General features: G+C 44.5%; 1 protein-coding gene and 1 long non-coding RNA gene across 3 annotated transcripts in view; one reads left to right on the top strand and one right to left on the bottom strand.

Moving 5' to 3' along the window:
• Positions 1–9,880, bottom strand: part of LOC120400430 — a 77,654-nt gene extending 67,774 nt beyond the window's left edge. Inside the window, exon 1 of the long non-coding RNA XR_005595800.1 lies at positions 9,186–9,880. This is a non-coding gene — a long non-coding RNA (uncharacterized LOC120400430). The remainder of the gene's footprint in view (positions 1–9,185) is intronic.
• A 68-nt stretch (positions 9,881–9,948) lies between these two features.
• On the top strand, positions 9,949–15,765 carry TMEM17 (transmembrane protein 17). 2 transcript variants are annotated; one of them, XM_039528967.1, is made up of 4 exons: positions 9,949–10,073; positions 12,056–12,159; positions 12,946–13,059; positions 15,012–15,751. In XM_039528967.1, the coding sequence occupies exons 1-4, from the start codon at positions 9,968–9,970 to the stop codon at positions 15,363–15,365; spliced, it is 678 nt and encodes a 225-aa protein (XP_039384901.1). In that variant the 5' UTR covers positions 9,949–9,967; the 3' UTR covers positions 15,366–15,751. The 2 variants fall into 2 exon arrangements, with proteins under 2 accessions (XP_039384901.1, XP_039384903.1); XM_039528969.1 differs by lacking the exon at positions 12,946–13,059 and having other exon boundaries at positions 15,012–15,765.
• The last annotated feature ends 268 nt before the right edge of the window (positions 15,766–16,033 follow it).

Below are 16,033 nucleotides of genomic sequence, written 5' to 3'. Positions count from 1 at the left end.
TGTACACATATTAAGTAAGTCCATCCCCCAAATAACTTACCATTTAAAATAAGAGAGACGACTGGACAGAACTAATACCCTTTCGGGAACTTAATGAGTTGTTAAGATCTTGCTCCTGCACCACTTGATGGGAACTTTGACCAAGTTTGCTTTGTATGGATACAAGGTACCATAGAAGAAGAAGAAAAACCCAATTTATTGATTGTAGAATGAAAACAAATAGCCAAATCCTGGTTACACTGGTGAAATCCTCTTGGTTTCAGTGGCATTGAATTGATGTAACTGAGTGCAGAATTTAGCCAATTATGTTTAAAATTAGAGGCTTTGAACTAGCATTCTACTGGCATGCCTCAGCCATAGACAGTGCCTCTCATGGGATTTTCAGGCACTCTCAAAAAAATCTTTATTGTAACATAAAGAGGAACTGTAGGTGCAGGAATGAAGCATGGTTAAAGAAAATCCATTCACTATAGACCAGTCAGCAAACAAGACACCTAACAGAGTTTGCTATTAGTTAAGAACCTACATTTCAGGAACCAAATCCAAATGTAAGCATCTAACTGGTCTGATTTTCAGGGTGCTGAATACCTGCAATCCCCACTGAAGTCATGGGTGTTCTGTGTAAATGGCTTAATTTTCAAAAATGCTGAGTACACAGATGCCTACATATAGATTTAGGTTTGAAAAAAATGCTGGCCTAACCCCGTAAGTCAGTGGTCCCCAACCTTTTCCGAGTGACGGGCACCGGACGATGAGCCACCTAGGACCGTGGCTGGCAGACAAGCATCTGCTGAAATGCCACTGAAAAGCAGCGTCATCAAGAGGCATCGCCACCGAAATGCCGCCGAAGTAGCATCATCAAGAGGCATCGCCCCCCGAAAACCAGGGGCATTTCAGCGGCGATGCCTCTTGGTGATGCCGCTTTTCGGCGGCATTTCGGCAGTGATGCTTCTTGATGACGCTGCTTTTTGGCAGCGTTTCAATGGATGCTTCTCCGCCGGTCAGTACACGGGCGCACATAGATGCCCCGGTGGGCGCCATAGCGTCCACAGGCACCGCGTTGGGGACCACTGCCAAAAGTAGTTCCTTACCTAAGTAAAAAATAGTCCTCTTTCCCTTATGTTTTTTTAAGCAATCAGATTACAATTGTTCTCCTGCATTATTTATTTAGGATCTAGGCCTGACCTTTTTGCCATGTGTGTGCATAACACATGGTTTGCAGTGATCCATCTCCACCAGCTGCAGGTACACAATCTGCTATGCATCCGGTCCTTGCATGATTTTAATCACACACTCAGATGTATGTCAGTTTGGAGGGAGATTTTTAAACATTATGTATTTAACCATTGTGTTTGGAGTCTGTAATAAAACGGAACATTCTCTCTCCTAGCACTCCAAAGCACAGCTCCCAAGAAGCATTCTGCATAAGTGGCTGTGCAGAACACAAGTAAAGCTTCTTGATTCTTCCTACACAGAGGGAATCATGCTGTACTGGTCCTTGCAATCATGAGATTGGTATGGTTCTGATGTGCAAGGGGCAACATTTATTGGGGTCATACAGGAGATGCACACCCCAACATGATGTGGAGCTCAGATCCACTATAGCTCCTTCTTTACTCTTTTCATGGGGCAGGCCACAGGTGGGGCTACAGGATTTGCTGCTGTGCAGATCCTCCCACTTTCCTCCCTCCCTACTGCAATTTAGGGCTGCAAAGTGGTTTCACAGCCTGGACAGAAGCAGGGATTTCCCTACACACCGCCTTGAACTCCCCCATCCCCCGCCCCCAGTGGTCAAACCAACCAAGATGAAGAACACATGAATAATATACCAAAATGTCATCTGAAAGTTTAAGTGGTGTATCTACATCCAAACAGCCCTACGCACAAATACAGCTACCTACTGAAGAAACAGTGTCTTCACAACCTAAAGGAAGTTCCTGATGTTAGTAGGTCAAACTTTTCCCATTTATGGAAGTTACAAAAGATGGCTATTGGTGCACGTCTTTCAAAAAAGCTTATGAAGAAGGAAAGCTTCCCACAGCTACAATTGGTAAAAGGGGAGGACCTTGATTTGCCAAACCGATCAGCAAGCCAATGCTGACAAACTACATGAAAAGGCTGCAAAACACCAAGCCTCTGGACTGCAACCACATGCAGAAAGCCTTATAAGCCAGACACTGTAATAGCCAATTTTAGAAGTAATTTATGAGGCTGTTAAGAATGCTGGAGACACAACACAGTTTATGTGAACAAACATGGCTGTCGCGTCATACTTTCCATTTAAGCAAGAGAGATACCACACGCTACAAACAGGAGGCCAATGTTAAGTTGCATTGTCACTTGTTAACCCTGAGTTGGACGCTGGTTCTGAACACGACCAGCAAACGCTCACTATCTTTCTGCAAGAAACTCAACTGATTGGTTAGAAGCACATGGTGCAACAGTGAAAGACTCAGTAGTTGAAAAAAAGAAGAACTCTCTCACAACCTTAAAAAAATTTGCAATCATGGCTGAATGAATGCACCGATGCAAATGAGTGTCAAGTCATTGTGTATATTACCTCGATGTTAGTGGCAGGCCAGTAGATGCATTTCTAGATCTTCAGGTTATAGAAAACACATCAGCTGTATCTCTGACAACCCACATCTTAGAAGAGTTAAATGCTTGTAAACTGGACCCCAAGGGCTGCTTGTGCATTTGATGAAGCTGCAAACTTCTCTGGCAGACATGGTGGAGTACAAGTGGCATGACTGGTTGGAAAACCATTTCCAGAGAATATTTATCAGTGGTTCACAGTCAAGCTGGAAGGGCACATCAAGTGGGGTCCCATAGAGACTGGTCCTAGGTCTGGTTCTGTTCAATATCTTCATCAATGTTTAAGATAATGACAGAGAGAGTACACTTATAAAGTTTGCAGCCGATACCAAGCTGGGAGGAGTTGCAAGTGTTTTGGGGGATAGGATTAAAATTGAAAATGATCTGGACAAACTGGTGAAATGGTCTGAAGTTAATAGGATGAAATCAATAAGGACAAATGCGAAGTACTCCAATTGCTGACATACAAAATGGGAAATGACTGCCTAGAAGGAGTACTGCGGAAAGGGATCTGGGGATCATAGTGGATCACAAGCTAAATATGAGTCAAGTGTACTTGCAAAAAAAAAAAAAAAGAAAACATCATTCTGGAATGTATTAGCAGGACTGTTGTAAGCAAGACACAAGAAGTAATTCTTCCACTCTACTCTGCATTGATAAGGCCTCAAGTGGAGTATTGTATCCTGTTCTGGGCACCATATTTCAAGAAAGATGTGGACAAATTGGAGAAAGTCCAAAGGAGAGCAACAAAAATGATTAAAGTTCTAGAAAATATGGCCTATGAGGAAAGATTGAAAGAATTGGTTTTCTTTACTCTGGAGAAAAGAAGACTATGGGGGAACTTGATACCAGTTTTCAATACATAACAGGCTGTTACAAGAAGGAAGGAGAAAAATGGTTCTCTTTACCCTCTGAAGATAGGACAAGAAGCAATGGGCTTAAATTGCAACAAGAGAGGACATTAGGAAAAACTTCCCTGACAGTTAGGAAGTTAAGTGCTGGAATAAATTGCCTAGGTAGGTTGTGGAATCTCTGTTATTGGAGGTTTTTAAGAGCAGGTTAGACAATCATCTGTCAGAGATGGTCTTGATCAGGGATCAGCAACCTTTGGCACGAGGCTCGTCAGGGTAAGCACCCTGGTGGGCCGGGCCACTTTATATACCTGCCACGTCCACAGGTTCAGCCGATCGCGGCTCCCACTGGCAGCGGTTCGCCGCTCCAGGCCAATGGGGGTGGTCGGAAGCAGCGGCCAGCACATCCTTTGGGTTCCCGCCATCCCCATTGGCCTGGGATGGCGATCGGCCGAACCTGCAGACGCAGCACGTAAACAAACTGGCCCGGCCTGCCAGGGTGCTTACCCTGGCGAGCCGTGTGCCAAAGGTTGCCGACCCCTGGTCTAGATCAGTGGTTCTCAAACTAGGGCTGCCGCATGCTCAGAGCAAGCCCCTGGCGGGACGGGACGGTTTGTTTACCTGCCGCATCTGCAGGTTCGGCCGATCGCAGCTCCCACTGAACAAGCGGCGGCCCTAGTTTGAGAACCACTGGTCTAGATAATACTTAGTCTTGCCTTGAGTGCAGGGGACTGGACTAGAAGACCTCTCTCAGTTTTTACTATGGTGCTATACAGCCCACCTTCGCCCTCACAGTCTCACCCTTCGGCCCTTCACCCCCCTGTAAACTGAACACACCATCTAATTTCAATTTCTGGGGAAAATACTGGATAGAAGGATTCCTGCTGCACAGCTCCCCACCAAGAGCATAGCCCAGCCATACCGTGATGTGGATTTGCTTCTTTGAGAGCTGCCGATAGCCATCTTGTATAAATCTGAGTAGACACCGTGGCCTGGATTCTGGCCTTAGTCACAAGTAGCTATAGAATCCTGTGACAGAGAGGATGCATAGGTCTAAATGAGGGCTGAATTTGTCTATACATTTTTAAGACAATCTAACAGGGATCGGCAACCTTTGGCGTATGGCTCGCCAGGGTAAGCACCCTGCCGCGTCCGCAGGTTCGGCCAATCACGGCTCCCACTGGCCGCAGTTCGCCGTTCCAGGCCAATGGGGGTGGTGGGAAGTGGCAGCCAACACATCACTCGTCCCACACCGCTTCCCGCAGCCCCTGTTGGCCTGGAGCAGTGAACCGTAGCCAGTGGGAGCCACGATTGGCTGAACCTACGCACCGGCCAGGCCTGCCAGGGTGCTTACCCTGGCGAGCCGCATGCCAAAGGTTGCCGATCCCTGATCTAACACAAACATACACATGTTAACACAGATGTTGTGGTAGAGAAGCATGATTTAAGATACACAGTGTGCCAACAATGGCAGTTCGCCTTTGATGGATGTTCCAAAGCCACATTTTAAAAATTAAGGGCCTGATTCTCCTTTATACAAAGGCCCCTTTACACATGTAAAGAAGCCTTAAAATGGATGTAAATGTAAAAGGCTCTATGTATAAATAAGTTTCTGGCGCAAAATATTTATGCTTACGATAGCTCTCTGAACCATAAGGACCTTCACTATTTCTGTCACAAGAATGTTATTGCCTGTTTTAACAGTTTCCCAATAGACTTCAACAAAACTAAAAAATCAATAATAATAAAGTAAGCACTAGAGTCATTTTAACTGGACACTGAAGCGGTGAAATCCATCATCCTTTGGACTTGTTCAACGCTGTTGACTTCAACAGGAGCAAGATCCAGCCTTATTTGCCACCTCCTTGATGCTGATTTTAGATTACAATAACAGAGATATATTTAACACATAGCATTGTGTGTGTAAATATAAATAAATAACTGGTGAAAAAAGGGGACTTCAAGCAGGCCTCATCAGTAGTAATAATTATTGTTTACCAGCCCAAAAAATCCTGTGGGTGTTAAATGAGCACTAGGCACCAGAGTGTTAGTGACAGAGAAAAGTAAATGTACTGCAAAGCAGGAGCACAGCTGTAAAATTGCTCTGGCAGAGGCTGTCAAGCTAATAACATGATCTTTTCAAACATGCATATTATAGTCTTTGTGGTATTTGTAATTCGTTAAAACTCTCAGCCTGTCACTTCTTTACTCCTAACAGTGGAAAAGAGCCAGTCTTTGTACTCTAAGCTTGTATGTGCTGACCAACACTGTATCCATGTTACAGTCTTTATCTTAAAAAGGTAGAAGTTTATTAAAGGAAAAGCTGAGATGGGAATGATTTATACTGCACAGAGCTATGACTATGACCTCACACTCGAGGCTGGGATGTACTGTACGCACCCAGAAGAAAACAATGTCAGTAAGACCCAAATCAACACATTTCGCAGTACAGCTATGATTCAGGTGGAAAGATAAACCTCTGGCACCATTTAAATGAACTCTGTGTTTCTAAAATGCCAAACGTAGAAACTGCTGATATTAAATTTTGTTAGATATACTGCATCTGGTGTTTATGGCTTAGTTTTGTTGCCAGAGGGCCCCAGGAGCATCAGTCTGGGAGCACAGCCAGTGTCTCCCAATTTAGTTGGACAATTGTGGATACACCGAGATCCAATATTCCTCTGATTTAAAGCTCACAGGCAGATTGTCGGAGACTTTTGTTTTATTTATAGTTAGCATGTGTGGAGAGAAATAAAACAGTAATTTAATATGCTGTGCAATTAAGAGTTTATTTCTTCCTCACATTTTCTCATTCCAGTAGCTTATTTCAAAGCATAAAGAATTGGAGTCCCTGGGTACTTGTGCCTCCATTAATATGTGGATAGACATGAAGAGATACAGCAATGGAATTCCTTTCCATTAAAAAAGAAAGAGACTAATATCCAGGCATACTATAAAAGTTTAACACTTACAATGACCATCTGTATAAATATTGGAACTGTTCCAGTCACATGCAGTTTAATGTTCTTCCTTCTCTTATGGCCCACTTTTATATAAAGCACTAAATTACCAGTTCAGCTGCTGTTATTTAAAAATGTACGTTCCCCTTTTGCTTGAAATGGAAGAATCTGCTCACTAAAAACACACTACATAAAATCAGAGGAAATCTCCTGTTCATTAAATTCACAAAAGATGGGTACATAAGCCACAAGACAACTAAATAGGATTAGCTGGAATACAGCCATATTCTATCTTTGGGGAATATTTTATGCATGTACATAAAAATTAAATATTAAACAAAGGTGTGAATTTTTTTCACCGGGGCAAGTAGGATGCTTGCCATCTGCTAAACACACAGCCCTGCCAAATATTACAGACTCATATCCTGAATTTGAAAACCAAGTGCACATGGCAAATCCATGCATTTCTTTTGGTATCCGCCTTCCACTGGCCTTTCCTCTACTTGCTGCTCAGTTTTACCACTTCACTGATTGTTAAGCTGTGCTGCCTCCCACTATTTCTGGGAACCGAGGGCTCAGTTTTGCAAATCTTCCCTATGTCAAGTGTGCTTCATCACGTGACTAGTCCCATTGCCTGTAATGGAGATACTCATGTGACTAGAGACTTCATGCTTGACAGGTTTGCAGAATTAGGCCTATAAAATTAGAAAAGTAGAATGGGAGATCAGGGTATCTGGGCCGAGTGACTGGCAAATGAGCAGCACATCATCATGCAACTTATAAGGAAAAATGTCCTTACTTTTACTCCATGTCTACCTGCTCCTTTCATAGGGTTACCTCAGAATAGAGGGATATTGCATCAGTAGCTTAAAATGCATTAAATTATCCAAGACCAAGGTAACAACAATAAGATGAGGTTTCAGGCAATTCAATTCAAAGTGTACTCTAATGTTCTGAGACCCGTTCCTTTTTATAATGTTTCCCCAAACGTAAAAATTATCTCTAGAACCACTCCATACTATTTATATTTGCTTTCATAGGTAGTTTGTCTAGTCTTTGGAGCTTGATATTGGGAGTCTTATTCAGGACCCCTGGATTCTAGAAACAAGCTATATCATTTTGTCTTTTAAAATTTCAAGTTGATATTTTATGAGGAACATTTAAATTGATTGGCTTACCTTTCTTCTCATACCTAGGACTTATACTGAACCCTCTCTCAGCTCCTACATGTCAACAGAAGGTGCACACAGCATTTCACAGGATCAGACCCTAATGGTGTTTCCTCAGCAGTAAAATGGGCACAGCACTTAACTACCTTGTCAGCTTTAATTAATTGCTAGCAACTCCCAACCACTTTCACTCCCACCCAGGAATCACCTCCCTTCTGAACCGCCCCCTCTCCCCGGTTACCTCTAGCTTTCTCCAAGCTGCCCATACACTCTTCCTCCTCAACATCTCTTCTGAGCAATTCAAGGAATAAGGTCCTGCCTGCCCACATCTATTCCCACTGTTCAGGGAAACTCAGTGAAGGCAATCTAGTGCCAACACCTTTTACTAGCACTATACTTATGTTTATGGTTACATGTAAACAAAAATTCTGTGTTTGTACTGCTGGGCATGAGGGGAGATGAAATGTAAAATGGATATAAAAATTCTGTACAGTCACAAATAATCTGTGGAACTCACTCCTAGAGAATATTATCAAGGGAAAGAGTTTAATAGGATTATTTTTAAAAAGGGATTGACATTTACACGAATACACTCTGATGTTACACCAGCTAGGCTAAAACTACAAGCTGGCCTTGTGTTATCAATACAAGTTATCAAGGAGCCTTGTGTTATCAATACAAGGAGTTATCAATACTCCTGCCAAAAGTCATAAACGTATCAGCTGCAGACAAGGGAAGATTGGGCCCTGAATATTTTGGTGAAAATCTTAGCAAACTATTATTCCTTACTAGGTCCTGTAGACACATGTATGTAGGATTACGGTGACCACGTTTTCAAAATAAAAAACAAAAACAAAAACAGGACACTTTTGCAGTAACATTTTTTAAGGGTCACAAAATACTCATTCAAAAGTAGTTTAAAAAATATGTACTGGTGTCACTACAGCCAGCTTCTCATTCAAGAGGGAAGTGTCTCAGAGTGGAGGGCGTTTTCTAGTAAATTTATGAGTTGTGAATGAATTCACCATGAATCGCTGAACAAGTGTCATGAACATTCAATCTAAGCCAAAGAATGGCTCTTACAATGTCAACACTTGGCTTTTCTTTCCACTCCAATCACCATTCATTATTCATCCCATCAAATATTCCTTCCGCTGCACTATTCCCATAAACACAGAACTCCTGCTTAGTATTGCGATACTCCTTGAACAAACATGGAGTGATCATAAACTTTTAGGAAATGGAAAACTGGAAGGACTCAGGTGCCCTGAAAGCAACTCCTGGGACAGCAGTATATTGTGTGAAAATCTAGGCTTTGGGGTGGCTGTGGTGGGTGGGAAACACCCTGCAGCCACATGCACAGGCTCACCAGGGCACTAGCGCCCCCCAACAGGGCTGGATTAACTCTTCTGTGGGCCTGGGGCTATTAGATTTTGTGGAGCACCGGTATATAAGTCTTTTTCCTAATTTAAAACAAAATGATCACAATTATGACATCGGGCTATTAACGCTGTACTAAACTTGCCTTTTAATTAACATACTGTGGTTACATTTCAGTCTTAAAACATGTAGAATATAGTTAAGTTAATTCAAAATAGCCTACTTCTTACCTTAGAACAGCTCTTATATTAGTTACTTTCGAGGAGGGCGTTTAGATGCAGGCTCCAGGCTGGGGCTGAATGTTGGGGTGCAGGAGAGGGTGAGGGGTGCGGGCTTTAGGAGAGAGTTTAGGCGCAGAAGGAGAGTCTGGCCTAGGGCAGTTCCTGGCCAATGGGAGGTGTGGGGCTGGCGCTGGGGTCAGGGCAGCGCATGGAGCCTTTTCCCCCACAGGGGCCGCAGCCATGTGCCCGCAGCCAGCCGCTTCCGGGAGCGGTGTGGGGCCATGGCATGCAGGCAGCCTGCCTGAGCCCTGCTGCGCCACTGGACTTTTAGCAGCCCGGAGATCGCGATCGACTGGCAGAGGGTCCAGGGTCGACCAGTGGCTTGTGATGGAGGGTTGGTGACCACTGAACTGTATAGAACTATGGGTTTATTTTTGCGGGGAGCCCCTTAGCCTGAGTCCCTGGGCTGCTGCCCCTAAAGCCCCTGTGTTAATCCAGCTCTGCCCCCCAGCCCTGGGGTGACACCAGCCAGGCACTGCCTGGGGGCAGCAATCCCGAGCCCGCCTGAGCGGGGGGCAGAGACGTGCCTCCCTAAGGCGCAGCGCCCAGCCACCCGCCCAGCCTTTGGGGATGGTGACTCGGGTAGCGGGTCGGCTTCGATGATTGCTACTGCGCGTGCTCGCGTCACCCATTGACCGACAGGGGGCGTGGTCCCTCCCCGCTCCGTCGGCGCCTGCCGCCTCGCGTCTCTGCCCTGGTTGCCATAGCAGCGGGTTGGACGCGCGGCCAGCATGGCGCTGCCGGACCCGGTCAGAAGGAGGCTCGGCTCCTTCAGCCGGACTGTGTTCAGCGACAGCAACCGCACCGGCCCGGAGCGCCGAGGCAGCGGCGGCCTAGGTAAGGAACGGTTCCGCTGCCCGCAACAAAGATGGCGGCGGCAGCCTCACGGGGGGGGAGGGTCGCCGCCAGGAACGAAGATGGCGGCGCTCGCCTCGCTATAGCGCTGGGGTCGCTGATGAGGCAGCGCGTTCCTGCCTGGTTCCGCGGTGTCCCCGCGCGCAGAGGCCCTGGGGCTCCATGCCGGGGGGCGGGAGAGAACGACCCCCTAGCGCCAACAGCTTCCCCTCAGCCCAGCGCGGCGCCTCCCTGCTCCACCCTGGCTTGGGGAAGCGGCTCTGTCGGGTTCGACAGTGTTGGCGTCACAGGTGCTGCATCCCCTGGCTAGAAGTAGCAGCCCTAATACATGGTTTTGGCCTTCGGTTCCCCCACTATGAAAATTGTTCCCGCACCCCTGCTTGGCTTAGGTACCAGCAGCCTGGCCCTGAGCCTGTCTTCATTGGGGGCTAGATCCTAGGTAGGGGGCCAAACAGTATTGCCAACCCCACGTGCTCAAAAATCACAAGTCAGGCTTCCCACCCCCAAACTCAGGAGGCCATCATCAAAATCATGAGATTTTTTCCCCCAGCTTTTCCTGTCAGAGGCCTAGAAACATCTTAAAAATGAAACTTGAGATTCTCACACAATCACAGGATTCCAGAAGCTGGGGCTTTAAGAAAAGCATCAAAAATTATGAAACATGGTACATTGTGGGGTACCATTAGACACCAGCCTACGGCAAAACATACTGTGTCTTTCTGTAAAAATATTACTGTTCTGACAACCACTGATCCCTTCAGGCACTCAGTGTAACTTACCAGATACTACTACCTAGCATTTTTCATCCAGAGATCAGAAAGCACTTCAAGAGATAAAATAAATCAGGCTTCCACTGCCACCAAATTTAGCTGATATTTTAGGTGTTTAAATTTGAGTTGGACCTGCTGAAGCAGGGACACTTAACCGAAAGTACAGGTGAGGCAGTCATAAAGAGGACCGTCCACACCCACAAACGGTGGTGATTGCTGATTCTTCTATGAGCTGCACTTTGAGTAATGTGAGAAACTTCCAACAGTTAGTTTATTGATCACTAATTCAAGTAGATTTAATGTGATATCAATAAATTGGACAATGGGAGAAGGAAACTTGCCAGTTGAAACAAAACCGTTCCCTGGTGTTCTCATTTTTTACGGACTTGCTTTTTATACTTTGTGTGTCTAGGTTTTTGAGCCTATGTGCAAATTCTAAATACTGTAGAACTTTACCTCCCTCTTAATATTGCAGGGGTCAAAGTTCTGTGTTTCTGGGTTTTAGCATCTAATTTTCTTCTCTCCATAGTGTTTGATTTGTAGCTCCATTTTCTTTAATGTACATTCCAATCTGGTGGTTCTCTTTTTAAAAAAGCACATTGGATTGACATTGCTGGACTCTAGAATTTTCTATACAAAAGAAAAGTATTGTATGGAGACCATGCAATGCAAGCTTCCCCACCAGCATGCCTGAGTTCTGATCTTTAGGGATCAATTTTAATTTGAGGATAATCAAATATATATGCTCACTTAATCCTAGGCCCTGTTGATGAGACTACCACGTTGCTACAGTTAGGCCTCAGGAGCTCAGAGTGCAGGTCAGTTCACCTCCACTGTCTACTTCTTTCCTGAACTGGCCTGCTCTCCTTTTGAGTGTCTCTTCCACCCATTCATGTTTTGCTAGTGTGGCAGCAGAACAGCTGCTTAATCCCTTCCTTCCTGGTGCAGGTTTGTATACACCTTGTCATGTAGATTCTTTAGACTACAGTAGGGAATGATGTAGCAGAATTCTTCCCTTGGACATTGTAACACACTATATTTAATGTTGAACTTGGTTGATCTCAGAGTCCAACCATTAATGTGTTGGTTGAAGTTGCTATGTCTTAAAGTAGAGTAGCATCTTTCTCTGCTGTATGTAGGAAAGAGAATGTCTGGCACAGACCTTGGGTGATGAAGATTTCTCTCTCTTTCTAGATAATGAAATAGTCTCCAGTTTGCCATTGCAGATGTCCCTCTATTTCAACCTTTACTTTTTCCCATTTTGGTGGGTGAGCAGTGTTGTCATGCTTCAGCTGAAGGTAAGTCCTGAGGGGACATATCCTCTCCAACATCTGTGGTGCCTGTCTTAAACTTGTTTCCTCACACTGTATGCAAGACTATGGGTTTGTCTTCACTACCAGGGTAAGTCGACCTAAGTTACACTACTCCAGCTATGTGAATAACATAGCTGGAGTCAACGTAGCTTAGGTCGACTTACCCCAGTGTCTTCACTGTGCTGCGTTGACGGGAGATGCTCTCCGGTTGATTTACCTTAATCTTCTCGTGGTGCTGGAGTTTCGGAGTCCTCCAGAGAGTGCTCTGCTGTCGATTTAGCGGTCTTCACTAGACCCGCTAAATCGACACCCACGGCATCAATTGCAGCAGCCTTGATCTCCCCGGTAGTGAAGACAAGCCCTAATACTCGGCTAGGGTGACCAGACAGCAAATGTGAAAAATTGGGATGGGGGTGGAGGGTAATAGGAGCCCATATAAGAAAAAGACCCCAAAATTGGGACATCTGGTCACCCTATACTCGGCCCTTCTACTTATTACCTTCAACCCAGACATAGAAAGTGATACTTAGTGCAGTGTCTCAGTAGAAATATCAGAGTAGTTGGAGATCAAGGAGTTCATGACAGAATTAGTGGCAGGTCTGGTTGGAAGCTGATTGAAAAATCGGGGGCTATGGCCTGTCCGGTTTTAGGAACATTGACAGTGCTGCATGAATTTCCAGATCACAAATACCATAAGCTTCTGTAGAGCTGTATAAAATAGTGATAGTGCATTCCGTCCCCATGGAATTCTTACTTTCTTCCTCTCTCTAGTACCCAGTCTTGCCAGATTACTACAAGTTCATCCTGGTCACAGTAATCGTCCTAGCCTCTCTAATTGAGGCGATCCGACTGTATCTTGGATACATGGGCAACCTGCAGGAGAAGGTATGTTCTGTTGACCACCTTGAGCATCAGTTCAGGAGCCTTAGGAGGCTGAGTATGATGCTTTGAATTAGAGACACATCAGAATTATATTTACTTATAAAGGAGAACTTATGAATTGGACTTGAACTGGGGTTTATGTCCCTAGGTAACTGCTCTGGCAGTTGAGCTAAAGGAGCTGGTCACTTTGCACAAGTGAGCAGAGGCTCCTTTGTTTCTGAAGTTCACAAAAGGACAGAATGAGACCGGGTCTTTGTAAGCCTCCTGGAATAAACAAAGGACTTAAATTTAGTCTTTCTACGTTGTGGGGTGGACGAGGAGCACACACAAATTTCAAAATCCCCTTCATATTAAATGATTTACTTCCCTCATTCTGGTTTTATGCATTTCTCCAGTCTGAGCCTCTCTTCTGCCAGTTATACTTTTTCAGTGTCTGTCTGTCTCTTTTGTCCCCTCATTTCAGTTCCTCCCCCCTTTCTTGTTTTTTTGTTTTGGGGATACCAACCTCATTCTCCCTCTCTCTTTTCTTTAATTCCTGCTCCAGCGACCTCACGTCACTGAAACCATCCTCTTCAGCTTCATGCAGCTCTCTGGAAGCCTTCCGGCATATGGTGGGTCTGCTTAGACGTATTATAGGATAGAGTAGTGTAGCATGTGATGCTCCTAGAGCTGGCTGATCCAGGGAGCAAGGGACTAGGCTCTGTTCCATACTGATATGTACTGACACTAAACTTTCAGTGCAAGTCTCCTTTTTCTGCCTCTCTATTTATTGTTTTCTTCTGTCCTGACTTATTGCTCTGTTAATTTAATTCCCCTTGGAAGACCGTGCTTCCTGCTCCAGCCTATAGCACGACCTTAATGATACTGATAGTTTGATTCTCATCAGTTTCCCTCTATCCCCACTAGTTTTACTCTGCTACTGCACATGTCACCTGAGCTGCTGAACATCCTATAGACTTCATTGCCAGAGATGCAACCTTGTGTCCACTTGTCACTGTGGGGGAATGGGGGTAAAGAGGATCACACTTGGCTGCCAGTTCTGGCAGGAACAGGGGGAAGGCCAGTGACTACATTTAACTCTGCTTCTGCTGTTACTAGGATGTTTTGGACTCACTAGGTGCAGCAGCAGGGCTAGAACTTCTCTGCAGAGATTTTAGAAGGTGATGGGAACACCAGGGAAGCCCATGATCGTCCACTGAATTTAACTCCCTGAAGCCCTGGATTTAGTTAAAACAAAAATCTGAATAGTAAACTGCTTTCCGAGTAGTTGTTGGCTAAACATTTATGTTGTCTCTTTGTTTCATAGTAGAGCTGGCTGGAAAATGGGGTTTCCCCTGCTGAAAATTTTGACTTTTCAGCAAAAAGTTAAAACCGAAATACTTGAATTCTGAAATGCTACTATAGCACATCAGGGGAGTTGTGGTTCAGGTACCACATGCTCCTCTTATTCTCAATCAGCTTTACTCACTGGTTAGACTGTATCATATGTGATACACCATTGTCTCCTCTCTTGCTTAAGGGAGCTGGTGCATTATAAGAGTTGCATAGCCACATTGCTTCATGGAAGATGAAGTTCAGGTGGGAGCCAAGCCCATAAGAAGGGGTACATGAGGCAACTCAAATACAGTTCCCATGAGGCACAGCAGTTGTATAACCAATTAAAAATTTCAGATTTGGGGCATTTGTTTTTTGATGAAAGAGATGGTTTTTGGCAAATAATTTAGCTTAGTCAAAAACCCCAATTTTTCATTGAAAAATAGTTTAGACAGAAAATTTTCAACCAATCCTATTTCTTAGCAATTCCATAGCATACGCAGGCTTTGGGAAGAGGGAGAATGGATTTTTACAGGATACCTGGTTTTGGTATGTACTCCACTGTGTACACATGGCTTGCATTGTTCCATTGCCATGCTATAACAACTGTTAATGTTAGACATAATGTCTTACTGTTGTAGGTACCTGAACTGGCTGGCTTTTGGCTCCTGAGTCTCCTCCTGCAGTTGCCCATAATCCTCTTCGTGCTCTTTAATGAAGGTTTGAAGATCCAGCCACTGGAGCGAGCAGTCCACATCATTTTTGCCCTCTTCCTCACCTTCCAGATCATTGCAGCTTTTCTTGCCTTGAAAAGAATGGTGAACCAGCTGGCAGTTCGTTTCAGCCTTAATGAATTTGACCAGCTGGACGATCACCCCACATCTGATTATCTAGCCTGGGAGAAGAAGAGGGTGCAGGCTCCATGGCGGGTAGGACAAAATTTTGAGGAGGCTCCTCCATCAAATATTGATTGGGAGTCTGCACTCAGGGCCTGACAGGTTACTAGGATAGAGCCTCAGGATGAACGTCTCTTGCTGCTATAGTCCCTTTGTTCCCATTTCTTTGGCTCATTCTCAACCATCCTAGTTTTCAGAGACCCTAAAAGTAGTTCTTGTGCCACAGCCAACATTAAAGATGGGAGATTTGAACTTTGCTTGAACATCACATTAGCTCTGCCAGTTATACAGTTGACTTCATTTGTATATAGTTATTCATTGAATGAAATGCCTGCAGTGTGGGTTTTATACTTATGCAAACTTTAATTTTTTTTAAATTGTGTACAAAAGATTTTTACTGTTCATGATATTGCACAAGGATATTTTGTTTACAATAAATTCATATTTTATTCATTTTAATAAAACTTCACACGATATAGCTGCTTCTATCTACAGATCTGAATACACTCTATAAACAACGAATTAAGCCTCACACTGGGCCAGTAAGAAAAGGAAGTATGGAGAAACTACAGTGATGGTCATGCTACAACAACTTAAAAAGCTTTATGGACAAAGTTTCTAAAGTGACCTTTAATTTTGGATGACTCAGTTACTGGGAGCTCCAGTCAGAGAAACTGTTAATTCAAGAAAACACCATTTGGTTCAGGTGAAGTTTTGGGTACCCAGCACCTCATAGTTAGGGCCTATTTGTCTAAAATGAAGCACTC

Source organism: Mauremys reevesii, linkage group 3, assembly GCF_016161935.1.
Source record: "Mauremys reevesii isolate NIE-2019 linkage group 3, ASM1616193v1, whole genome shotgun sequence".
Taxonomy (NCBI): Eukaryota; Metazoa; Chordata; order Testudines; family Geoemydidae; genus Mauremys; species Mauremys reevesii.
The sequence above is the reverse complement of the archived record's forward strand: the minus strand, read 5'-3'. Positions and strand labels throughout refer to the sequence as shown.